Source organism: Cryptomeria japonica, chromosome 1 (assembly GCF_030272615.1).
Source record: "Cryptomeria japonica chromosome 1, Sugi_1.0, whole genome shotgun sequence".
In the NCBI taxonomy this organism is placed as follows: domain Eukaryota; kingdom Viridiplantae; phylum Streptophyta; class Pinopsida; order Cupressales; family Cupressaceae; genus Cryptomeria; species Cryptomeria japonica.
The window spans coordinates 263,983,881-264,010,956 of record NC_081405.1 but is presented as its reverse complement, the minus strand read 5'-3'; the positions used below and the strand labels follow the sequence as shown (position 1 = coordinate 264,010,956).

The 27,076-nt window shown below is 35.9% G+C and overlaps 1 protein-coding gene across 1 annotated transcript; it reads left to right on the top strand.

Annotated features, from left to right (window-relative positions):
- Positions 1–6,789: 6,789 nt before the first annotated feature.
- LOC131075749 (shugoshin-1) lies at positions 6,790–16,757 on the top strand. Its single transcript, XM_058012634.2, has 13 exons — positions 6,790–7,167; positions 13,484–13,656; positions 13,779–13,816; positions 13,946–14,054; positions 14,173–14,196; positions 14,498–14,566; positions 14,652–14,708; positions 14,861–14,948; positions 15,029–15,104; positions 15,427–15,489; positions 15,596–15,756; positions 15,832–15,907; positions 16,158–16,757. The coding sequence occupies exons 1-13, from the start codon at positions 7,122–7,124 to the stop codon at positions 16,411–16,413; spliced, it is 1,236 nt and encodes a 411-aa protein (XP_057868617.2). The 5' UTR covers positions 6,790–7,121; the 3' UTR covers positions 16,414–16,757.
- The last annotated feature ends 10,319 nt before the right edge of the window (positions 16,758–27,076 follow it).

Genomic DNA, 27,076 nt, shown 5'->3' with positions numbered 1-27,076 from the left:
ACTGCTCATCAAAATATAGTAAGGACTATAATTGGTACTATTTGGCAATCAACCAACCATAATCATTAGTAACTATAAAGACACCGATGTTGTCAAAAACATAAATAATAATGCATACAAAGGATCATGAGGATCTCATGCCATATTTATCGGTTGATGTGATGCATAAAAATGGAACCAAGTAGCTAGATCTAATCCCACTCTCATGTACACACAATGGAATACGAAAGAGCCTAGGGAAATAGTTCACTTTGACTACTTCTTAAGGTTAAGAGAGAGTCAAGGAATATCTATTAGGGTTTCTATTACTTTTCTGTCAATGAGGGGTAGATGTGTAAAATGCAATGCAATAATCAACTAAACTAGGAGATGAGAAACAAAGCACACTAAACCGAAAATGCAGATTTGACACAAACTGAAACTGAGAGACAGAAAGAAGGGCTGGAAAATGAGTTCAAAGGTACACCTACTACTAAAATTGATGCATAACTAGCAAATCCTAGGGCGTTGAGTGCCCCTTTCCTTTTGTTGATAGAAAGATGATCTTTTGGATCTGAGGTCATGAGGGTTTGATAGGTAGATTTGGCACTTGAAACTGCAAAACCCTAGGGATCAGGGCACCACTCCCCTATCTCTGAGATTTGAGATTAGATTTAGGCCCTTAGACTGTCCTTGTGTCTTTTGTCGGTCCCAAAATTCGTGCACCCGCTGGATTCCTGTACCTGGGCTTGCAACTAGAAAAAGGGTGTCTAGGTGGCTATATAGGGTTTTACCTTAGTCAAACCCCTTGTTTTGGTGATTTCCACCTCCACAAATAGCCGATAATGCAATGAAAATGTGTGTGCAAGAATCTTGTGTGTGTGCAAGATCCTAAATGAACAAGAAAGCAAATCTAGAGTTCTACCCTATGCTTTGGAGAGAAAACCCTAAATGATTGTAAATGCTTCAAATAAAAAATGCTATAATGGATCTAAAGCATGAATGCAAATCTGAAAATGAATGTTATGAAGCTCATGCAAAGACATGAAAATAGCATGAAACCATACCAAACCTTAAGGGAGAGGTACAAGCCAATCATTAGTCGGCGATCTCCTATTATTCTTCAATGCCTTCAAAGCTCCTAAAGGGATGTTGAAATTGTATGATGTAGACTTGATGGATGCTTGATTTCTTGTTATAGAATTTATAAAACCTGCACTTTCATTGCATATGAAGCTCCTTCAATCACTAGATCTTCAAATGAGGAAAGAAAGAGTTTATGTAGGAGACCCTAACTTTGTTTTGAGTCATAGGCCGACTTAGAAATGATATTTTTTCAACAATATCTTGGATTTGAATATTAAAATACCACCAAAACATGCTTCCGAAATTCAAGGAGAAAAAGTCGGGACCATGTTGGTACCAACATGGTTCGAACACACAGTTTGACCAACTTTTCGCCAAATTTTTGGGGAAGCAAGATATTGTAATTTTAAAGCTAATTCCAGGAGTTTGTGGAACTTTGTGACGTTTTGATATGCAAACTCAATTCTTGAAGGTCGAAATAAGACATAATTAGGGTATTTGATGAAATGATTAATTGGGAGAATATAATAAAAAAGGGGCACACTTAGGGTAAAGGGCCCAATTTTATGATGTGTAGAGGGATAAGAGGATAATTTAGATTTAATTAGATGAATTAATTAAATGCTTAAAGGGAATTTTAAATGCAAAATGCAAACACACTAAGGTGGGTGCTAACCTAAGCATGTAATTGTACCATCCAATTAAGGGTGTACAATTTACGACACTACAATTGCAAATGTGGAATCCGTAGAAATTGATCGAATCATGGGAGTGTTGAACCATCATATTCAACATCCATGGAGTTTGGATCTCCATAATTAAAGGCTTGCTAATGCCTTGAGGTGGTTGGAAATAAAAAAAATTAGCTACATCCTCTAATTGGGCCATAACATTATACTACTCGCATCATGGATATGCTTCTATGAATAGTTGGACTTCACCCTTCTCCATGCATTCATGATGTCCTTATGTGTTAGTAATTCATCTCTCCTTAACATGCTAGAAAAATGAGGATTAGAAAGGTGTCTATCCATGATAACATCAACACTAACATTAATTAGCAACAAGCTCTCAACATAACTTTTGCATTCAATTGAAAGGTTTAGAGCAAATTGGGAATGTGGTTCATTCATTATATCATCAACACCATGACAAAATTCACCCTTTGCATCTACATGAAACCTTTGATTGAATATCGGGATTGCTACATCTGGGATACCTTTCAACACCTTAACAATAATGTGGCACTGACAACCCCATTTTTTTAAAAGTTCCTTACATGTTCCTTTGTGGGAGGATCATTCCTATGGTCCTCTGGACCATATGCACACTAATAACTGAAATTATGCATATTGTCATGTTGTCAACTACCAATTTGAAGACAAAGAAAATATTGTGTAAATATTGAATGAATGATGCAATGTACTAACCAGGAATACATCTTTGTCAAGTGCTCTTTTAAGCATGCACTGTGGTTCTCTCTACGACCATGTGGATAAATGTGGCTTCCACACTTTCAACCAAGGCAACCAAGGCTTCCTCTATAAGAAAATCATCCAATATATGAAATGGAATTACTACACAAGGGTCACTATGATCATCAACTTCAACGACATTTGGACTCCAGTGGAGATTGTTGGTTGAGAAATGACCAACTCTATTGCCAACATCTTGCACTTATAAGTCCATTAACATTTTCCATTTACGTTATCTCATTGTCCTAGTAATATACACAAGACAAGCTTCTCATTAATGCCAAACGTTATTGCTTGACATAGGGAAAAAATATATATTTAAAAAGCAAGTCGAATGAGTGACTATAATACTTTATTAACAAATTGGAATCTAGCTGGTAAGAGATATTTCAATAATGTATTAATTTGACCATAAATGTACTCATATCCTCCATCATTGAAATATTTCACTCTTGAACCTTACATAACAATATCAATGTTTAGATGTGTTATGAAGATGTTGCATAAGTATATGGTTCCATTGGTGAAAGCTATGTTAGATAAGACAAAAATTGTTACCATCTATACAAAAAATGTTGAACTAGTGTTTGAGAGAAATAAAGAAAGCATGGAAATGAATGACATCCTACAAATTGTGGGTAAAAGGTGTGTAGGTTGAAGAACACTTACTGTTCTACACAATGCACAATGTCATTACAATCTGGGCAAATTGGCTACCCCACATTGACATAAATCAAAGAATACATTGTTTCTTGGGGTTGACAACCTTCATTTTGCCATGGAGTAAAAACCTTAAATACACATATATAATGAATGCAACATTCTAGCCCTATGATCAATTTCCCTAGATGAAAGATACTGTGAAAACATTTGAATCCTTTCCAGTAATGTGAAATGCGTATCATTACTGCAAGAAACCTCGAATATGAAAGAAATCATTGACATCTCTACAAAAAATATGCAATTAATGTTTCACATAAATAAATGAAGCATAGAAATGAATGAGATCCTACAAAGTCTGGGTAGAATGTGGCCAACAACAACATAAACTAAATGATACATTGTTTAATAGGACTGCCAAATTGTAGTTTCCCAACGGCTAATAACTTCAATTTTACGTATTCCATGAATCCAACATTGTAGCCATATAGCTAATTGCATAGAGGCAATTTTTTTTAAGGGGTGCACAAACCTCGCTTACTTGAGGAGAGATTTTCTCAAATCATGTTAATCATTTCAAGAAATGTGCATCGAAGGCCATCGAGTGCACCTCATATCATCCATGAACTTAACTTGTTCATGGTGTAAAACACAACGTGATATACAATCTGTAAGCCTTTATCATGAACTAGTTAAAGAACATCCACTATGAATTGACATACCATGTAAATGACAAATGAAATGGTAGAGCCTATAAGAAGAGAATGTCATTGTGTTTCACATTTAAAATGTTACATGGAAAGGATGAGGGGCAAGTACACCAAAACCCATGTGGTGACCTCCAAAACCCAGATATGTACATTGGTGCCACCAACCTCAAACATACAACACATTGTTTACATCTATAGATAGAAAGGCCAATTGGTAATAGAAAGAAATGGGGAAATCATAAAAATGTGATGCATCTTAGAAAGCATGACTAGAAGTTGTGTATGTTGTGATGAGCATAAATGACCGATCATCACATTTATCATTGGTTATGTATTTAATTTTGTATAGTGAGCAAAAAGAGGAGAAGATGATAGATAGAAAATAGAAGAAGAATTTTCAAAACAATAACATGAGATTGCATTGCAAAACTAAAGATTTCAGTAGTAGCAACAATAGATGCTAGTTTAGACAGGAGCTCTAGAAATGATAATACACAACCTCTCAGAAAATGCCTTTTCATTAATTACCAAATCTTATTTGTGCATTTGGCCTATCTTATATTGAGAATAGCTTCAACCCATCTCTCTTGGTGGGAATTGAAACTTTTCTTAGACATCATACAAATTGAAAACTTGGTTTCCACGGGTTGAAATACATGGTGCGTTTTCATACCTACAACATTCTATTCATATTCAACTTAACAAGAAGACACTTTGACTATTGAACATCAATGGCCACATATACCATATTAGTATATAATAAAAATCCCATGATGTCTAATAACATACAAACGATGGACAAGACATCATATGAATAAAACTTGATTTGTGCTTGTTCTTATACACGTTGTGTGTTTTCAACCTCGATTCTTCTATTCACATTCAACATTACACAAGACAATACAAGTATTAAAAATCAATGCCCACATAGACTCTTATAGTAGATAAGAAAGCCAAAAAGTCTTTGGATATTTAAAGGAGTGATGTGGAATGAATAGAACAAAGACTTCATAGATTTGGTTATAGTAGGATGAAATACACAGTGCGTTTTCCTACCTACAACATTCTATTCATATTTAGCTTAACAATAAGCCAATCTAACTATTGAATATAAATGCTCACGTACACCATTTTGGGATATAATAAAAATCCTATGATGCCTTATAGATCACCAAAGATGGACAAGATATCATATTAACATAAAAAAGTTCATTTGTGTGGGTTCCAATGCATGTGTTTTTCAACCTCGATGCTTCTATTCACATTCAACGTTACAAGTGACAATGGGAGTATCGAACATCAATGCAACCATAGACTCTTGTAGTACATAAGAATTTAAGTCCTTGGATATTCAAATGAGCCATGTGGAATGAACACAACAAAGTCTTCATAGCAAGAATGAATTCTATCCATATTGAACCTTATGAAAGATAGTGTCAATATTAAACACAAAATTTCACACACACTGTTGTACTAGATAATATAAAAGCCATCCATGTCTAGACGAGTGATATGCAATTAGAAGAAATAAGACATCATACACACTAAAAACTTGCTTTCCTGGTTTGAAAAACATGGTGCAATTTCCTACTCGCAACATTCTATTCATATCCAACTTAACAAGAAGCCAATCTGACTATTGAGCATCAATGTCCACATACACAATTTTTCAGTATATAACAAAAATCCTATAATATCTTATAACATACAAAAGATAGACAAGACATCATATGAACATTAAACTTGATTTGTGCGTGTTCCAATAAACATTTTGCTAACAACACAAATACATCAATCTGTACAAAACCTCATGTTTTTTGACATATGTTTGTGAATGTTTAGAAAATTAGGGATTATGGCATATAGAAAATATATTTTGCCCATTTCACATCCCCAAAACCCAAAAAAATACCATCTAAAACTAAAATTTGAATATAACAAAGTTAGGGTTTTAACTCACAGAATTTGACAGTCGTAATTCTTTACTAACACATTGTTTCTCCTTCACGTAGTCACAAAACCCCCAGTTTTCTCCTTCGATTGAAGAGCTGACAAAAACCCCTGCTTTCTCCTTCGCGCGGTTGCAAAATCGCTTATTTTCTCCTTCTCTGTTGAGACCGCTCCAAATTCTATGTGTTTTTTCCAAAATGGCACCTGCAAAAACCCCTATTTCCTTTTCATTGTTGCGATCGCTCCAAACCCCATGCGTTTTTTCTAATATGACAACTGCAAAACCCCCAATTTCCTTTTCAACTATTGTGACCACTCCAAACCCTGCGTGTTTTTTCCAAAATGACACTCACCTGCGTTGAAATCCCCAATGTATTCCACACGCCACAGCTGTTAGTGACTTAATTTCTTGCCATTTCTCCTTTTTCCGAAATCGAGTACAGTTTCCCACCCCTTCGTTGGCATGTCGACTAACCTTTCACGACAGTCGCTAACCTTTCATGACGATCAAAAGGCCCCATCACGATGACCTCCATCTTAACCTCGTCACCTCACGCAAAAACCAATGCTTGCCCACGTTTACAACCCCATATGTATGACGATGCATATTGTTTGTACGTGCATGCTATTTTGTGTGGAGAATAGCCACTTCCTTAAATTTATGTTAAGTTGGAAAATACTTAAAATTCAAAATTTTTGTTTCCTTTCCATTTCCGTTTCTTTTTGTTTTGTTTTGTTTTGTTTGCCTCTCTCCATCTAATCTGGAGGATGGCCATGCATGTTATCATATGTACAAGGCCACGTGTTTTATCGGCTGGATAGCTACTCCCTAACTAATGACACATCCACTGAACTTTAAATTGAAATACAATTTACTAATCACAATTTCTTTTTAATAGGGAGTAATTTATTTCGTTACAAATAGGTAAAGGTGATCTAGTATTTCGTATAAGACTACCGTTACATCCAGAAGTCGGAAAATTTGAATTTTGCCTCGGGACACCCGAGCCTACTCCCAAGGCAAGGGCTGCTACAACCTCCCCTACTGACAAAACAAAATTCACCCGATCTTTTGGGTGTTATTCCACAGAAATCAATAAAAACCTACACATCCGATCTCCCCATTTGACTGATTTCATCACATTCTTTTGTTGTTTAAACCAAAAAAATCTCGAACAGGAACAAATTCTGTGAATTTACGAGGGTTGTGTGAGGTTAAAGATTTTATGAGGAACAACAACAACAACATATCCGGTAACCAATGTCTCCGTGGGTTTTCGAAAGACTGGATTCACTGAATGCCGGAGGTACTATTTCAGCTTAATTGCTAAGGATTTATAACTTATTTAGCTAGGGTTTTGATCATTTGAATCTAAGTTTGAAATAGAGAGGGCATTAAATGTATTGTAATTTGTACAGATGTTGAAGTATTTTTGTTTTCTATTTTTCATTTAGAAACCTGGAAAGTTAAAAAATTTGAACTGCACATTATTGTTAACAGAAGGGGATGCATACACATTTTGAATTTTGAAGTTCTTTATTTTGGAATGACTCTTGTAATAGGTGCCATTATGTTGGCATTTCTTCTGTCCAATTAACTAGATGCTTGCAATTAGCCTCGTCTGTTTGGTTATGCCCGGCCCTGGAAGTTTGATGTGATATTTTATTTAGCTCTAAGTTGCTGCATTTTACCCAATTCTTTTTGGGTTTTACTTGGTGAGTTCGATGGGGTTCATTACTGATTCTTGCCAGGCACAGTCTTCTACCTAATTATTAGGTAGGTATGGTTTATTCACCCATCGAACAATTTGCGTGGCATTTTAGCCAAATCCTGTTGGGGCGGTGTTTTATTCCTGCAGAAAATTGGATGCGGTATTTTACCCAATCTTTGCTTGGTTTATTCCTGTAGAAAATGGCAGGTTTCTTAATCAAGATCCATATGAGAAGAGCCAACATCTAAAGAAACTTGAAAATGGGTTAACATTAGGTCTCATGATCCCTTAGACGGCTTGGTTTTGTGGACATTATTAAAATAAATTCATTCATTCATTGAAATATCCACCGCTTTTGTTGTATGTAGTATTTTAACAGTTCTTGCCAGGTGCATTATTTTACCAATAATAATAAGTATCGTGTATGTTACTATATTTATTCTTTGTACCTGAAGCTCCATTTCTAAAACCCTTATATTTCTAGCCTTGGAGTGTTGACATTATAAATAATTAATAATTAATTAGCTAGGGTTTTGGTTTTATTGATTACAAAATGACGCTCCTACTTTTGCTTTGTTGGACGTGGTTTGGAAGGAAAAGTTGCTGGGTTGTTCTTTGGTAGCATTAGATCCACAGTATTACGGAGGTTAAACTTACAGAACATAATGTTTCTTTTTCAGTATTAATAGTGATTTATTTATTTATTAAATTATTTTGGAATGCTTTTTATCCAGAAACTCATGCTCAACAATTTATTGACTGGGTTTGCAAAAAAATCTTGATGATTTAAGAAAAGAAAAAAAGGAACTCATACATTTCTTGGCATATCTTTCTGAGAAAATATAAGATGACACTCATTTTTGCATATTTTGGTATTGAAAGTGAAACTATATACATTCCAGTTAAAAATTATAGTTGTATTTGACAGGTAAGTTGTCAGCTGGAGAGGTCTAGTTGAGTCTTAATCTTCTCGTAGGTATAAGCAATGAAGTTTTCTGCCACGTGAAAGGAGGCTTCTGCCCTGTTCTGGCTGAGATTTAATTGTTGTTGCACCCTGAGAAGTTGCAGATTCGATTATTTCATGGAGTTTGACCCTTGCTGGACATAAAAGGGGTCTATTAAATGAAAAATAACATGCATGGAAAACCACTTTGACATAATCAGTCAAAATTTAGATTAACAATGATGAAATTAACCTATCATAGCTATAAGCCTATATGTCTTTGAGATTCATCTTAACGGGTAGTGCTCTATTCACACGACTTGTAGCATTTGTAAATATGAGTACGAGGTGCCATATGCCCCTGTATTCCCATTTCCGTTGAGAAATGATCTTTTACTGGGTAAGCAGAGGTCAGATCAAGGGGCTTTTTCAATTCCCTGGTTTGGGATGATTTCTTCTACAACTGGGTCTAAACCTTAGGCTAGTGAATTAGGATGCCCTAAAAAAACTAGTACATACATTCCTGCAGGATAATTTCAACGTGTTGTAACCTTGACCTCATGTTTCCAACTTGTCATGTCTTTGAGCCCTGAGTCTTTTCAGCTGAAAATCATACAAATATTGTTCTGAGTCTTTTCAGCTGAAATTCATTAATATCGTGGTCTAAGAAACCAATGCCCCTTCAACGGTAACTGCTGAGCTTTCATCTTGATCGCTGTAGTTGGAGGACTTGTTAAAGATTAAAAGATTGCTGATCAAGGAAAGAGTATTTTTAAGTATCTTATCGCTGTAGCGTATTGGGTTCCATCCAATATTAGAGAAAATTGTGAAGTATTATGAATAAGACATCTTTCTGATGATAGAAAATATTTATTTCTGCTTTAAACTTTTTTCTCCGATTTCCCAAATATATACTTGGATCGTTTTTTGATTATCAGATCAATTGCTCATTCCTCTTTCTGCCTTCAACAAATGACTTTTTGTCCTATTTATACTTTAATGAGGAAAGGGTCACAAACCCTTTATCCAAACCGTTGCCCTTTAATAGCCTATAGTTTAATTATAATTTTCCTATTCCCAATCGCTAGTATGAAACTAGCGCAACTTTTTCCTTAAGTATTATTTCCATAGACTAATATGATATTGATGCTACTTTAAGTGGTTTCTTTATTTGTTAACTTAGGCGGATTATCATTGTCTAAATGCTGGGGGAACAATCTCTGACACCAGCAGTCTTTGTCTTTTGTGAAGTGCGATTCATATTGTAATTCCCTGCCATAAAGCTGTTGCATTCAAACATTAGAGAATGGAATTTATCGCCGCTGAGTCATCCAAACCATCCAAAAGCTACCGCAATGCAACATTGCCTCCTTGAATGCGTTGATTATGATGCAGATGGGAATTGCTTTGGAAACGGATCATTACAGGAACATAGGCATGAATTTAAATGTCTTTAACAGTCAAAGCAATTAACAAAAGAAGCTCCTAAACAGTATGGTCCTAAATGATGACATTGCAATGAATTTCTGGTATGTTGATTGAACCAATTCTCTACCAGATGCAACCGTTATTGGAACTGAAGGCTGGTGATCTGCATCACAGTTTCTCAAACCCCTTCGTATACATTTGTTTACTGCTACTGCCTGCCCATCTGTTTGAGGAGAATAAATTGGACTTGGGGTCAAGGTGATATCAACACGTTTTTGTAAAAGTTGATAAATCTTGGATTTGGATAATTTGCAATATTTCAGTGTGTTGTGAGGCCCTTTTAATGGAACCTGTGGCCATTAAATGAACACACTCTGTCACCTTCAAGTACACAACATTTTCCTTATATATAATGAAATCCAAACTAACTAATATGATTGTTTTTTGATAAAAAATGGTTGAAGTAGATGAACGTTAAATAGTTTATATTTTGTTTGTTTGCCAAATCATGAGAATACAAAGTTCTATATGTTCACTTTTTCCATTATTTTATTCATCACTTTGACATTGGTACTATTTTATTTCCAGGTTTCTTAAAATGTTTAAAGAAACAAAAAATTTGAACCTTTTTTGTTTGGCAATCCATGGGTCTTCCTGCTGGACGCGTCTCACGTTTGCCTGTGGACTGCCCTGGGCACCCTTGGGCAGATCTAGGCCCAGATTCAAACCCATATTGGTATGCAGGGGGGGAGGGGTTTAGCAGAACCTGGTAACATAGCATAAAAGTGCAGCTTATTTTGTGCAAGCAATAAATTTGAAATTACTGCCAATTATTAAAAGAATAATATTCCCTCTTACATACCATCCCTAGGGTGCAATCTTGCACTGACTTGTAAGGAGAGACAAATCTGCCAGAGGCACCATTTACTACTGAACTTGAAGAAAAATGGGTTTGAAAGTTAGGTGTAATGTATTAGTGTGAAACTGCTTTTAGGCACCCAGGGGCTGCAAAAAAGCATGAAAGGGCGGGATTCTGGTAATCATGGGTGCACCAAATCCTATCATACAAAAATTGATGGATTCTGGTAATCATGGGTTACACAAAGTGTCCACCATTCCTTGGTGGATTGTTCCTATAGTTTTTCGAAGATCTTTGAATTATCTGATGGCTGATCTTTCTCTTAGTGTTCCTATTTACTATTTTACCTGTCTCTAGTAGTTACACAAAGTGTTCAACTGCCTTATGAATCAATATGCCTTGGTGGATCATTCCTACGGTTTTCTGAAGATCTTTGAATTATCTGATTGACAATCTTCCCTTCAGTGTTCCTTGTTTTTATTTTAGCTCTGTCCAATCATTTTCACAGGAATGGGTGTCTAGTGACTCAATAACCATAACTGGAACAGTATTAACAAGCTTCTCATCTGTTGAATTCTGAATTCTCAGAAAAGGTTCACAACTCAGAAGTTAGAATGAGATGGAACATGGTCAAACCCTGCCCTCTTGGCTTTATCCACATCTGCTGGGATAGTATTTGCAACTTTTGTCTCATTATCTGAAGAGGCCCCTAAAGCCTCCTGACAAAAAAAGTTTGCAAAGCTTCCATAGAAGCTTCAATCTCTTGCTTTGAGCAATTCCTAACAGACTTGCAAACCAGAGGACACAAGGCCAACTCTGGAGCATTAGCAGCCTTAGCCTCAAGAGAAAAATTTTGAACATTAGCAAGCAGAGCACTAGGGCAAATGTAATGATGGAGATACTTAGCTCTGGCCCACCAAGTGGGTTTAACAGAAATTTAGCAGAAACCCTACAAATCACTGACTTGAAATTCTTTTTGTCACATTCAGAAGGTACATGCTCATAAGAACATTTTCTGTATCTGAAAGCAATTTTCTCACAGTCAACTGTTTGATGCCATCTTCAACAATGAAATCTCAGCAGGTAAGCCCATTGGCAATGTCCATCTCAACATAGATGTTGGCATAGTGGAACAACTTTATTTAGTAGTTCCATTGAATATACAATAATTCTTTTTGAGCTCACTTATGAAATTCTCAAGACATTTGGATTCCCAGAATTGTAGGGGCAGATAAGGTAAGCTTACCCATTAAAAGGCAGAGGAGAAGGGGTCCTTTTGTGGATCAACGTAAGTGAACCTAGATTTAATGCATAAAAGTCTCCTTGAAAATCCCATGGACCAGATTGTAAAACAAACTCTCCTGATCCTTCAGAGAATCAAATTCAAGAATGAGAAACACCAATTGCACAAATGTATAAAATTTTGTCCTTCCGATTCTTGTTACACTGCTCAGAGATCCAGGAATTTAAATTGCATATTTTGGGCCACATCTTCGTGAATTTGCAGATGAAGGCATGCTTCGGCAGATAATCTTTAGGCCCAAGCACTGAATTGGTAATTTTGATGTCAGGTATGTGTGCAAAAGGATGAAAACAGGGAATGAGTCATGCCAAATGAACCATTGTAGAAGTCAGATTTAAAATTTTAAAGCTGTCCTCCAAGACATCAAGTCTGTCTTTCTTTACTGTGCCTTCATGAAGTACAGGAGAATGAATGGTATCTATCTCTGAACTTGATTCAACACTGGCATTTGTTTTGATGGAGAAGCCAGTAGAATCATTTGCATGCCATGCTTTACCAACAAAAGCTTGTTTATTAGCTGCAACAGATTTATTTCTTCCCACACTCCCAGAACTCTCAACTTCCACACGCCCAATCACTGAAGCAGTCAACAGAGCTAATGCTGCTGAAGCCTCTGGGAAAGATACGGGAGTGTCCTTAGAATGCCCTAAATTCTGTGGTGGAGAGGATAACAGTGCAGTGCTAGAGGAGTGTGAGGGTTGGGGAGGAGATTTGAGTCCTGTGGCAGCCGGGGAAACAGTCATCTTGGGATGAGGGCTCTGATCAGAGCCTTGTGTAGGTGCCACTACAATGCCATCATTGAATGGAGAAGAAAAAGTAGCTGTGCCTGGTAGGGATTGAGATGCCGAGATTCATTTGGAAGGCACTTTTTTGGGTTTTTAATATATTCTCCGAATAGATCTAATTTTCCCAAAGTAATTGATTATATGATTTTTATATAACTTTTGTACAGATGTACCCAAGCTGATTTTTTCTCTACTGGTGTACCTAAATCCCTGTACCTGTACTTCTAATGCAGGTTTAAACACAAGCTTCAAAATTTACATCAAATAGCTCTTTTTCAAACGATAAATTACGCAATTTTTCAAATACCATCACAATTAATGAAATCCAATCAATTATAAGGCCCATCCCCAATCCCCATTTGAAAAGAATGTTTTTGTGATGTGGCTAGCTTAGTTGAGTATGAGAAATATGTTTTTTAAAGTTCATTCTGCAAATTCTGTCTGAAACATGTTTTGAAGTGTTATACATTCTGATTTCTTATTAGCCAACAATCTCTCTGTAAATTTATGTCACTCTTTCATGCATCATATTAGTTTAATTTGAGCTTCTTATATCTTACAATCTACATCAAATTGATTTTTGGTTTGGACAGAACCAACAGCCGGAGAACAATTTGAACCATTTTCCACTTTACAGTCAACTGTAAATGCTGATGGTAGGCGATTTTCTGATGTGACAAATACCCATTCTTTTTCAAGGAGAAGAAAAAACCCAGAGAGTTTATGCTCAACACGCATTTGCAACAAAGAAAATTCAGAAAACCAGGTTGATAATTGTTTTATATAGATTGTATTAGAGAATTGTTTCTTGTGTTAACACATTTTTGAATTATTTTTGAAGTCAGGTTGCTTATGAGATTTTTTTTATCTTTTTCGTGGTGTGTCCAGGAGATAGCTTACTTGAAGAATCTCGTTATACAGAAAGAGTATCATATTTTTTCCTTATTAAAATTTTTGAAAATGCTTTACAAGTTTTCTTTCCTCCTGTTTGGAATTCTAGCGTTGCATTTGGTTAATTCATTTTGTATTTTGTCTTGGTTTCCATAACCATTCAGAACCATTCTTGAATCCACCAGACAAGAATTGCAGAAAGCACTGTCCTATTCATACAAAACATCTCAGCAAAACAAGCAGTTGACTCAAACCAATGGCCAAATATTTGCGGTTTGCATGGAGTTCTCTTTCCATTCTATTTACTTCTTTGGCTTAGCATAAAGTAGGGATAAAGAACTGTGCAAAAGCTAACTTGTATTTGGCTGGTTGTTTGTCTTGCATTTTTCAGGAATTATGCGATCTTAGAGAAAAGGTTAGTGCCTATTGCTTCTTAGCAAGTTGACAGATTGGGGTCTTCCTTGTTTTTGAAAAGCTACCAAATCAATTTGGCATTGATTTAGAAGATTGGCAATTGAATAGTCACCTGGGTCAAAATTGTTGACATTAATCATTTGTTTACTACTTTAGTAGCTTTTTTGTTTCTTTTGATTAAGTTCCATTTCATATCTTAGCAAGGGACTGATATGAAAAGCAGATTTGAGGATCAACTTTATATTTTGTCCTTTATATGCTTACTATACATAAATATTCAAAATTATTTTATTAATTGGCAGTGCAAGGTGCTAGAGCATAAGTACAATCAAATGACTGCGGTGTTTAGACTCAAAAGAACGGAGCTTGAGGTGAGTACAACTTGGATTTTGTGTTGTTCACTTTCATTGCACCATTCAGATGGTTTTTCTTTAGTGCTCTGTTTGATATATGCAGGGAAAAGTGAGAGACCTGTCACAGAAACTGGAAAACAAGCACCCAAGCTTAACCAAGGTACACCCCTTTAAGAATTTCATATTGACACCCCTTGCTTGTTAAGAATTTCAATTAAATATTACTAACTTGATACATTAATATGAGTGGAAGTCCTACAATTTTAGTGTTTCTTTGGAAGAGAAAATAATACAAGTACTTCCACCTTTTAGGATTGCGGACAAAGTGACAATCAATTTCATTCTGAACCAGGACATTTATCTTCCAGACAGAACCAGAATTGTTCCTGTGAAAATCTAGGTAACTCCTTACAAGTTAAGTGTTTCAGTTGATCTAGTTATTTTTCTTACTAGATTCTAACAACAGGAAACCTAATTCAGACCAGGACTCAAATCATGGCGAAAATTCTCCAAGGACGAATTTGCCCAAAAAAGAAGGAAAGAGAGATGGTAAAAGGTATAGTGGAGTAAGGTGTTCATAATAATTTCTTTGCCATAATAAAGAAAAAGTTGCTTCTGAACTTAATAAAATTAGCTTATTTTAAGGGATATATTGATCTTAGTAGTGCGACTCTGCAAGTCATTATCAGCCTCACAATGTCTTGATCCAGGCAGCCAGTGGTGAGTTTTGTTGGCTCTACTTGGCAAAACTCACCAACCAAAACCAAAAGCAAATATGAAAAAAGTAGTCAGTTATTGAATCTGATCCTATAATTTAGTTTCCAAAGTAAGATTCAGTTATTGGCTTTAACATGAAAAGTTTTTGCTGGATTTGTTAGGGAAGCTGACAGTTTCTCAAGAGCAAATATGTCAGTGAATGAGGATGCTCCAAATGAAAAAAGGTTTCAATTTTTGTATTTGCCCTATAATTTAGTTTTTGAACTGGGCTTTTAGTTTGAATTTTCCTATTGGCATTGTGGTGAAATTCTTTTGTGGGATTTAATTCAGGATTTTTCTGAGAAGGCATTCTACTCATGTCAGTTACAAAGAACCTAACCTAAACACTAAGCTTAGGCGATCAGATCCAACTGTGTCTACTCAAAAGCTGCTCCAAAGCAATAATCACACTACTTCAAATGTCTTAGAAAATCTGGATAAAGCAAGTAAAGGTATTTCTCCTTAAAATCCAGTAGTTGGGCTGTTTTTACCTTATGTTGCATGTCTGATGTTTTGAAAATTTTCAGGGGACATTACAAATGAGGTTGAAAGCTCTTCAAGGATAAATTTGTTAGCAAATGAAGAAAACAAAAATAATAAAAGGTAGCCTGAGCTGGGTGCTTATCACATGTTAACTTTTAAATTTGCTACTTACAATCTACACCTCTCAAAATAAATTTGTTTGGGTCGACCTCTTGATTGCACTAGGTTTTGTGGCATGTTTAATTTGTCATCCTTTTGTGAAAGTACTAGTCAGTTCTCTGTAAGTCAATTCAAATATAATGGTTTACTCTTACAAGTTTACAGTCCAACAAGTTTTGCTTGAATAAATCTGCCATTATGGTTTTTTCAGGGTAGGTTCAAAACAATGTCCATCCAGCAGTATCAATGGAGATTTAAATCTGATTGCAAACACCAAGCATCAATCTAGAGTCCACCAGCATCACTTACAAGAAAATGCAGCTTGTAATGATTCAATATTTAACACTACCCTAGATGCAGCAGAACTAAGGAGGTCATCAACTGGAAGGCCAATTCGGAAAGCAGTAGAGACTGTATCCTCATACAAGGAAATTCCTAGAAATGTAAAATTGCGAAGGTCTCAATGACTCTTACAGTTAGTAGTAGAATTTTATTTTTATTAAAATCTTCATTGTTTAACTAAAGTGGGGGGAATCTGAATGATCTCGTAGCAAAGGCATCAATTTGCTGATAAAAGCACTTTACTGTACATATCTTCATTCTTTTAGATAGTTCTAACAACCAGAGGCAACATTTGAAATTATTTCTTTTGGATTTAGAATATTCTTATTGTTTGGGGTTGTAGGCTCCCTTGAGAAAATTTTTACCCAAAGGCCTCAGCATGCCTGTTGAGAGTCTGGCATTCAATTTGTTTTCAAACTATGAAAATCTTAAATGTTGTCTTATAACAGAATTGATTCATTTTGTAGGATGGGCTGCTTCTCTACATGTTTGAAAAACATCCACGATTAGTAGTGTGAGAAAACGTATGGGTTTTTAGTGTAAATGTAATACACATTGATGTCCTTGCTATATCAAGGAGCTTCTTATGGCTTATAGTAGAATATTTAAATTACTGTTACTATTTGCTTATAGTAGAATATTTAGTTTACTGTTACTATTTGTTGTTGGATAATGATAAAAAAAACAGATATTTATTTCATCAGAAACCTTGGTTCATCTTTGGATCAAATATCTATGTACAGTCAAGTAAAGTGCATTGACAAAAGTTACATCATGCATTCTCAAAGAGAAATTAGAAATTAAGTTGAATCACTAGAAAAATATAGAAATTAAATCTCTGTATGGAATTAATGAGGAGTTGGTACTTTATGGTACAACAATTATGCTCTGTGCTTCAAGCTGTTGGAGATGTCATTGATGATTGATGTCAAAAAGGTAAGAAGACAGTTTTATAGATAAATTTGTCATTGGTTTCAAGAGTGGAAATATTGTTATTGGTGTCAATATGCTGGGATAAGTTTATAAAACAAAATAGTTCCGTGATACTTTGAGAAAGGTCCTTGTATTATCTTTATAATGAAATTGATACAATTGGGATTAAGACAAAGAGTCTTATTTATAATTGTTAGAGTAAAAGGTATTAGTTTTTTTAATTAATTAAATCATATTGATTTAATAATTAAGTCGCCTTTTCTTTATTTCACTTAAGTTAAATTTAGGAAGCTTTTTATAGGAATTATTATTTTAATAATTCCTTTCTTTTATGCATGCATCCTTGAGGTTTGTATTAGGGTTTTTTGATCTCCTTTATTAAGGATTGATCTCATTGTAATTTTTATTCCCTTAATCTGATTATCATTATTGCATTCTTTTGTTCTAGGTTTTCAAAGCAATTTTTGTGTTTTGTTCTAGGTTTTCAAAGCATTCTTTTGTTCTAGGTTTTCAAAGCAATCTTTGTGTTTTGTGAACCTTTCATTGTTGTGACAGGTTATTTGCATACAGGTGTTCATTGGGTTTTGTGAGGTTGTGTTTATAACTTTAACATGGTATCAGAGCTTCAGACCCGAGGCTTTCTTGTTCTTCAAATTGGGAGATTCTACCTATAGCAGGTCTTCTGTGCAATTTGGGTTGATTTGGACCTCACCATTGAATCCGGCACATGTCAAATAGTCAAGATTGACTTTTTGTTTGTCAATTTTTGATTCACGGGGCTAGATCTGTGAGGGTTTGAAGATTCAACCTTTTTTTGTGATCCACGGGGGCACCTGTTTTTTGGAGCAATTTGGGCCCAAAATGAGCTTGGAGGCCAATTCCACGAATTTTGATATATAATTCGACTACTTTGGGCATGTTGATCTCTGAGGCAAATTTTTTCTTTCCCTGTACTACTGTATGACCGTTGCACGCAGTTAAAAAAACAATTGGTATTTTTTAATAATTTTTCCTTTTGGATTATTTTTTTCCGGAAATATTTAAAAAAAAATTATTAAACAAAAAAACCAATTACAAAAATTTTATTGTAAATTTTTTTTTTTACAAGCAAAAGGTGGGGTTAGCGTCCTCTGCAGGTCTGTACGGCCTGCAGCAGGCCGTGGACTCTCCCTCGCCACCACCGCCTTGGAGCCTCCGTGTCGCCTCCTCTGTTGCCGCCTCCCGCCCGGCCACTTGCCGCTGCCGGTTGTTTATTTCGGCTCTTGCCCTTTTTCCGGTTGCGAGCGATTTTTTTTTCCGGACCAAATTTTTTTGCCGGCCGGCTTCTTTTCTCGACGATTTTTCGGCAACGGAATATTTTTCCCATGTTAACAATAATAAGGACAAAGATTATTAATTCCCAAATTAAGAATATCGATCTCTTTGATCAATGATGGGAAAAGAGAAGACCCACATCAACATTATTTTCTTTGGACATGTCGACTTTGGGAAGTCGACCACCACCGGTCACCTTATTGACAAGCGTGTGTTCAAACGTCATGAGAAAGAAGCTGCTGAGATGAATAAAAGGTCATCCAAGTATGCCGGGGTTCTTGACCAACTTAAGGCGAATAGGTTTCGCGGTATTACCATCAATATTTGAGACTACAATATATTATTGCATTGTCATTGATGCCCCCGATCATAGAGATATCTTTAAGAACATGATTACTGGTACATCACAGGCCAATTGTGTTGGTTTTGAGGCTGGTATCTCCAAGGATAGGCAAACCAGAGAGCACACCCTTCTAGGCTTCACTCTTGATGTGAAATAGATGATTTGATGTTGTAACGAGGTGGATGCCACTACAACCAAGTATCCTAAGGCCACAGATTGGGATCTCCGGTGAAAGATTATTTTCTTCAAGCTTTTGAGGAAATTATTAAGCAAACACATGCTTTGACCTTTTGGTGATTTGTCTGAGAAACAAAAGGGTGCAATTTTGTTCGAGACAAATCTTTATCAGTTGCAAAGAGAAGAGGTGACGCATTAATGAATAAAGCAGGTCGATTCTATACAAATGGATTAATCTATAAAGCAGTTATTAATGAATTTAAATAAGGCAACGATTCTGATAAAGGCAGCGAATACATTAAGAAGAAAAGCAGTGAATATGTTGAGTGGAAAAGAAACGATTTTCAAGTTTCATAGCTGTGATTTTCTAAAAAATTGATAGACAATTTTCAGTTTGTCATCACTTGGATTATGTTATAGCAGTGATAACAAACATGATACTTGCAGCAATTCGCATATACTAAAAGTCAGCGATTACAAGGAAAAAGTTGTGCTTATGAGGCAAATCGACTAAGCATGAAGTGATAAAAATTAATGTGATTAAAGAGCAGTCTGTCGATATGGAAGGGTGCTATGTTTATTGAAAGATTCGAAAGGTGCGATCTAGTGAAGAATCAATGGTGCAACTATTAAGAAGAATGTTTGACTAACACTTAAGGTGGTGGTATCATTTATGTAAACAAACTTATGTGCAACCCGTTTCATTATCCAAGAAGTGATTTGATTGAGGAAGTTGTATCACTTGGGAAGCATAGTGTCCCTTGAGAGGAATACAAAGGTATTAAGATATAAGAGAGAGTAAGGTCTTGAGAAGAGTGTGTGTGGGGAGTTCATAGTAGATTTTGAAGAAGAATTTGTGGCAGATTTATGAAGAGAGTGTAACAGATTTTGCAGAAGTTATGGTAGATTTATGAAGAGAGTATAGAAGATTTGTAGAAGAGATCATAGCAGATTTGTGGAAGATAATATAGCAGTTTTGTGGAAGAAGGTTATATTAAATTGTGGATCCATCATCTGTTGATTAAGCAACGTTATTAAGGTGGAAATTTGAATTAGGGGTTGGTGCCTCTAGTGAGTTGGTGCTCACGAATTAGAATGAGGGGCTGGTGCCTCTAGTGGGAAAGTGTCTCACAAATAGAATGAGGGGCTGGTGCCTCTAGTGGGAAAGTGTCTCACAAACAGAATGAGAGGTTGGTGCCTCTAGTGGGTTGATACTCATGAATTTGTAAAAGAAGTTTTCTATATATAAGGAGGCTATTTTACTGTGGTTTTCTCCTGTAAGGGTTTCCACGTATATATCTTGTGTTCAACTTGTGATTCATAATAGTTAGATTCATGTTAATATTAATATGCAATGAATATGTCAATCAGATCAAGTTAGATGCTTATAATATGAAATTGAAAAAGTAAAAGTTTGTCGTTATATTGATTAACCCCTATCCCTGAGTATAACTATGTTCTCAACACAAGCTATCTTTGCCACAAATTTTAAGATTATCGTAAGCACATGTAGTCATACTGTAAGCCCCAGCTCTGTTTGAGGCTGTATGGATCTGATACCATTTGCCGGGACTGAAGGAAATCTCTACTATATGCAGAAAATGCCAAAAAAAGAATACAAACTGACAGAAAGTGAGCAGTTGCTTTTTTTGTAAGCATATTGACATTTTTTTATATCCCTCTTGTCTATTAATGTAACATAGTTATTCTTTGGATACACTTTACATAGAAGGTATGGCATCTCTGATTGAACATTTGATCTTACAACCTGTTGTACAGAACTTTGCATGATATAATTTAACATCGAAACATCAGAATAATGTTTTATTGTCTCGTGTCATTTTTTCCAATTGTTTCTTCACATAAAACATTAGGATTTAAGTTTGTCTTTTTCTTGCCATTTAATAGTGGTATCACACTCTTTCATTTAAATATTATCTGCATTTTGTATGCCTTCTCACACAAGGTTTGACTATAAGAAGATTGGTCTGAGTGGGAGCTGACTATACCAAGAAAAAATGAGACAGGATTGTTGATTACTTTCCTTAATTTTACAAGGACAATCCCCTTCAGAACCTATCAACATTATGAACAGGAAAGCTGTTTGGAGACCAATATTTTTGCAAGCAATAACTTAACTTTGGATATTCTATATTTGAAGTCAATAGATGTTAAATACTCTAGGGAATTGGGTAAATTTAATATGAATTCAATTTTAAACCAAGAAAAAAGTATTCTTGTTCCTTTGGGAGTTTCCTTGGCTTTTATTTATTGGTGGAATAACTATTGCACTTCGCATAGGGATGATCATATGTCCATAGAAACTTTGAATGGTTCTGTGAAAGCTTAAAAAGAACCTATTACCATGGTGGAAATCAAGATAGTCAATGTATCAGTCTCTCCAAACATTTTCAAGGTCCCAACTTGTCTATTGAAGAATATACAAAAATATTCCATATTTTGTTTGTACATAAACACATTAAAGGAAAATCATATTTTGAAGTGTGGGTTAGTAGTGAGAGTATACATCCATATTGACACCAAAGAAACGAGACTCGGACTCGGCTCAGACTCGACAAGGTTGAATCGGACTTGGACTCGGGACTCGGCGTCAGACTCGGCTCCAGACTCGACTGGACTCGGGAAAGTGAAAAACTCAAGCAATTTAGAGATTTTTAAAGATTTAAAACTTGTTTTAGGCACCCTTTATTGAATACACCTTAAAGACACAATAACATCATCAAACTTGGCTCATTTGATTACATACACAAGTATACATCAATCACATAAGCATAAACGCAAATTGTAGTTGAAGGAAATGACAAACATAGATATATAAATATTTTCAAATGTATACAATATTACAAAACTCATGGAATAAAAAATCCATGTCATCATATGATCATCATCCAATGTTTCATACAAATACCAAAGGTAAATACAATTACAAGCTTATGGCTCAGAGGAGCCTGCATGGCAGCACCCTTCGGCCTCGACCCCTTGTGAAGGCGTCTAAGGTAGGTCCTGGATGATTCGACAACCATAGCCGCTTCCCGTGACACCATGCCATGCTCACCAACATCACGAACATCCGTGTCACTATTTGCCTTTGAATCTCCTGTCTGTGCTCGTGCTCTTCGCTCCTCTTCAGCCATGGCTACAGTCTCAACCTCTATATCTACCTGGTCGATCCAATCAGTGTCAGACTCGGAGGTTAAATTTTCCCTACTTCTATCGACGTTGTTTCCCCCCATATTTTTCGACGGGGGTTTGGGGGTAGTGCCCCCAAGGTGGGGTCAAGGGGCAACGCTCCCTATCGCGATACATGGCGGGGTCGAGGGGCAGAGCCCCACGAGGCCAAAAAAAAACTTATTATTTAATAAAAGCGTCAGGTGTTATTTTTCTATTGCCTGACATTTTGTAACCCTAATTTTTCTCATTCTCAGGCAGAGGTTGTAGTGAACAAAGACAAGACCATTCATTTTAAAAAAACTTTTTAAAATGTTTTTTTTTTGTCATTTTACTTGACCCAGGCACTAGCCGAGTTTGGGGACTCGCCGAGTTTGAGCCAAACTTGCCAACTCGGCAAGTATGATGAGTTTGCTCGGCAGACTCGGACGAGTCCGAGTCCGAGTCCCAGAGACTCGGAGAGCATGACTCGGACTCGGACTCGCCGAGTTTAGGCGATTCATGGTGATTCTTGTTTCTTTGATTGATAGAGACTTCCACCTTCTCTCTTCTTTATGAGAAAATGTATCTATACTGTAGATAAAAATCAACAAGTAAAAGTGAAACATAACTCTTAGAATGATAATTCTAAGTGCAGGGACAAGCCACAAAATATAAAAAATTCCATGTTTGGAGGAAAGCCATGCTTAAAGCCACAAGGGAAAAGGACCTTGTTTCATTTCTAAAACAAGCTTTTTGAAGAGTAAAAGAACCAATCTAAGTCTCACAAGAAACACACACTACACAAGTGTAGTGGACAATTCGTTGAAGAATTTAGTTCTTGAAAAACATTATTGCACAACTAGAAGCATTGAAATTTGTTCTAGTGGAATGAGAGAAATAATCCAAATAATGAGCTACGTGCCTTGGAAGTAATTGATGACAGAATTTTCAACTTAGATTTAGAAGAGGTGGATTGTTACATTGTAAAATATGGGTTAATCAACAAACTGTTCATTTGATTGTTGACAGGATTGTTATATTCTAAAATACTTTATTGTTGACATGATTGTTATATTCTAGAAAATATGGGTTATTGGATAATCTGTACACTTTATTGTTTGTGAGTACAAACCCAAAGCATTTTGAAGATTGAACATGCTATGAACACCTCACTTTGAATTGTAGAACATTGAATGGTTCAACTAAGCCTAAGAGAAGTATGCCATTGATTAGCATCACTTGCTATCTTATGTAGGGTGATTAGAGCTATGTGATATTTTCATTGGCAATCATATTTTTTACCATTGCCATGCAATCAATGAAGCAATTCTCGAATGTGTTCTCATGTATTTTATAGAGAATAAATACTACATATTGGAAATAGGCCTTAAGTTTTCACTCATAAATGACAGGCAATAAAGCTAGTGAGTTTTAACATTGAATTTCTCTAGTGGAATGACAAACAAGTAAACCAAATAATGAGCTACATGCCATGGTAGCAATTGTTGACAGTGTCTCTTTAACTTAAGATTTAGAAGAGGTGGATTGCTACTTATGTCATGTTGGAATGCAACCTTTGGAGGATTAGTATTACAATTCTCATTCGAATCGACTCAATGGAAACAATCCTAGGTTGTGAGTGATTTGAAAGTTGGAGTTAATTTTCAGAGAGGGCTAGTTCCTCTAGTATATCACTTAAATTAGTTTATTCTATTGCTGTTCACAAGGAAAAAGAGTAGACATATCTTGGACAGTACACTGTTCATGAGAAGGTAAATGATCTTTTTTATTTATCAAAAAAGTATGCACAACTGATTACAAATGTGTGTTCAGAAGTTTCTCTCAAAGATTACATAGCTGTTCTTATAGAATGATAATAATATTCCCCTTTTTACAAGCATAACCTGTGCCAAATATAACCTACTTCCTTGAGGAAAAAACTAGTAGGTGTGGCTTAGTGGGAGTAAAAGTTTTAAATTGCATCCAAGATACCAAGTCAAACTCCTTGAGTGCTTGGGAACTTCTTACATCATTTTTTCCTTAAAAACATGCAACACAACTTTCCAACAAGGCATAGGGGTGATGAGCTGCCCCTGTTTGTTCTGCAGATTCAAAGGTGGCTAAATGAAAAGTCCTCACAATTGCCCATTCCCTTAAAATTCTCCAATTTGTCACTCATGCACGTCAACTACTCATGCATAAAGTAGGGACATGGTTTTATCTTCCTCTCAACTACCTTTGACACCTTCTCTACTCCTCATGTGGTGTAGAGGAGTCCTCCTTTCATGGATTTCAATGATACTTGAGTTTTGATAGGACTTTTTAGCTCTTTGGACCAGTTGTCCTTGTTAGGAAAATTTTCTAGCTACTGATTGTTCAGTAAAATTGCCATGCTTAGGTGTAAGCATGATTGGCCTCTCCTCACAAGCTCTGTAAGTTGTCATTTTAACTTCTACTTAGATGATTCTTATGAATGTGTCCTTTGTGAACCATAACAGATTGCTTGTAGAAAACAAAATAGTTCCTTTCATTCAGTTGGTCAACATGGTTCCATCTGAAGGATTCATTCAACCATATGGAATGCACAAAATCAAACAATCTAGTTCAATTCAGTCTAGAATATGAACTGTTACATAGTCCCGTTGCATACTAAGTGCATCAATTGGGTACATGGAGCATCTTCATTCTAATTCTAGGATTAACTTGGCTCAGGAGGAACAAGCTTCATACTGCACGACCACTCACAAAAACTTAAATCATCAACATGGAAGAAACTACTTTTGAATTGTCATTTGTGCTATTGAGGAAATCTTCCTTCCTATTCATGTGGAGGATCTTTATGTGCAGGTATCAGTCTTGATACAAAATACCTTGCTTGGGAGCTTTCCACTTTAAATGAAAGGATAAGAGGAGGAATAAATTGTTTGTTTTGTTAGTTCCTCGCCAAGTATCCTGCATGCTGCTAATGTTCTGAGTGGAAAGATCTGTAGCCATCTATATAAAAAGATTGGTTCCATGATCAAGCACAATAAATGCCTCAGATTACATGACACAATCATATGTAGTTAACCCCTCAAATTCTCTTTTGTGCATTAACACACGTGGGGCCAACATGCAGAGTGATAAATCAAAAGAAGCTTGTAAAAAGAGGTTTTCGAGAACTGATCTTTTATCTTCATGGCCAATAGTACTTCCTAGAAGGGGACCATACCTCAAATGGAACAATTATTCAGGAAGTAGACAGAGCTCCTTTGGAAATCATCCCAACTTAACTTTAGGTAGTTGTGTTCCAAACTTTGCTGTAATATCCTTAATCATTTTCATCGAATATAAGGTGTATATTTACAACATCAAAAGAATCCTTGAGACCCTACTATGATTCAATTCACAAAAACGCTAAACAACAAATTTAAAAAATGCCTTGAGATCCTACTATTCTTATTGCTGACCTTTGTAAGTTCACTCTAAATGTGACTTCATTCAAATTTCTTAGAATCAAATTTATTTCAACCGACATTGACAGGAGCTGAATTTCTTCTTTGCAAATGCTTTGAATTGAAAGCTAGTATGAAACTCTTGCTTCAGTCTTGAAGTTCCTGTTCTTGAAATGCTCCAGCTGCTTCTCACCCTTTGGTGTGACTTGATCATACCCTTTGTCCTAGCATTCAAGTCCCGCAAAGCACTAGATTCTCTGGCTCACCAACACTATAGTTCAATTTGGAAAAAACTTGTGAAGGGAATTTGGTCAAGCATGGTCCACTTAGGTTGGATGTCTACAAAACTGTTGAAGGCAATAGTTTGCTTGTGCTGATTTAGATGGCATTTTATGTTGGACAACATTGACAGTTGCAATTTGCAGCTCTCTAATTTCCTCCCATCAAGACAATTGATACCTCCAAACCTTTGCCACCTTATCATGATCCCAAAGCCTTTTGTCAATATTATCGCCAACCTAGTCATGATACTGAGAAGTGTTATACTTTACGAAGTAGGATACAATACTTTATTGATAACAATACCATATCTGTAGCTGGTATGAATGCCAAAGGAAACAAATCCGTAGCTCCTCCTAATCAAAACCTCCAAATCTTTATTAATCCTTTGCCTTCCCATTCTACTAATGTGGTTGAGTCCGAGCCTCTTGCATATTCTCTCGATGACTTTGGCCTTGAGTCTAATAATGTGGTGGATCTTGTTAATAAACCCATACCTCCTAAGTGTTAATGCATGATAGCTTCAGTAAGATAAATGATTGAATGAGAGATAAATGAAGTCTCTCATTCAATCATTTATCCTATCGATAAACTATGATGAAAAAATTCAAGCTATTGTTCCTTAATTTGATGATCATTCTTCATTTGTATATGCTCAATCTACTTAGTTTGATCAATGCTTAACCATTGATAATCATCCTATAGCATAGAATACTGATTAATATCGGTTTACACTATAAAGTATGGACCTCGATTAATATCGGTTATCATATTAACTGTGATCACCGATTATTATCGGGCTAACCAATGTATTTCGATTTATATTGGTCGATATATTAAACAGTGAACAATAATGGTTATCAGGATTAACTAGTATACGCCGTTTGGTATCGAGTGACAAATTAAGCATACACCGTTTGGTATCGAGTTAAGTATACACCAATTGGTATCGAGTGGCAAATTAAGCATACACCGATTGGTATCGGGTTAAGTATACACCGACTGGTATCGGGTGGCAAGTTAAGTATACCTCGATTGGTATCGGGTTGTTAATTAAAGCATACACCGATTGGTAATTGCAACAATGAGTCAAAGGGTGCGATCAAGTAATGTCTTGATTGGTCTAAAAGACATGAT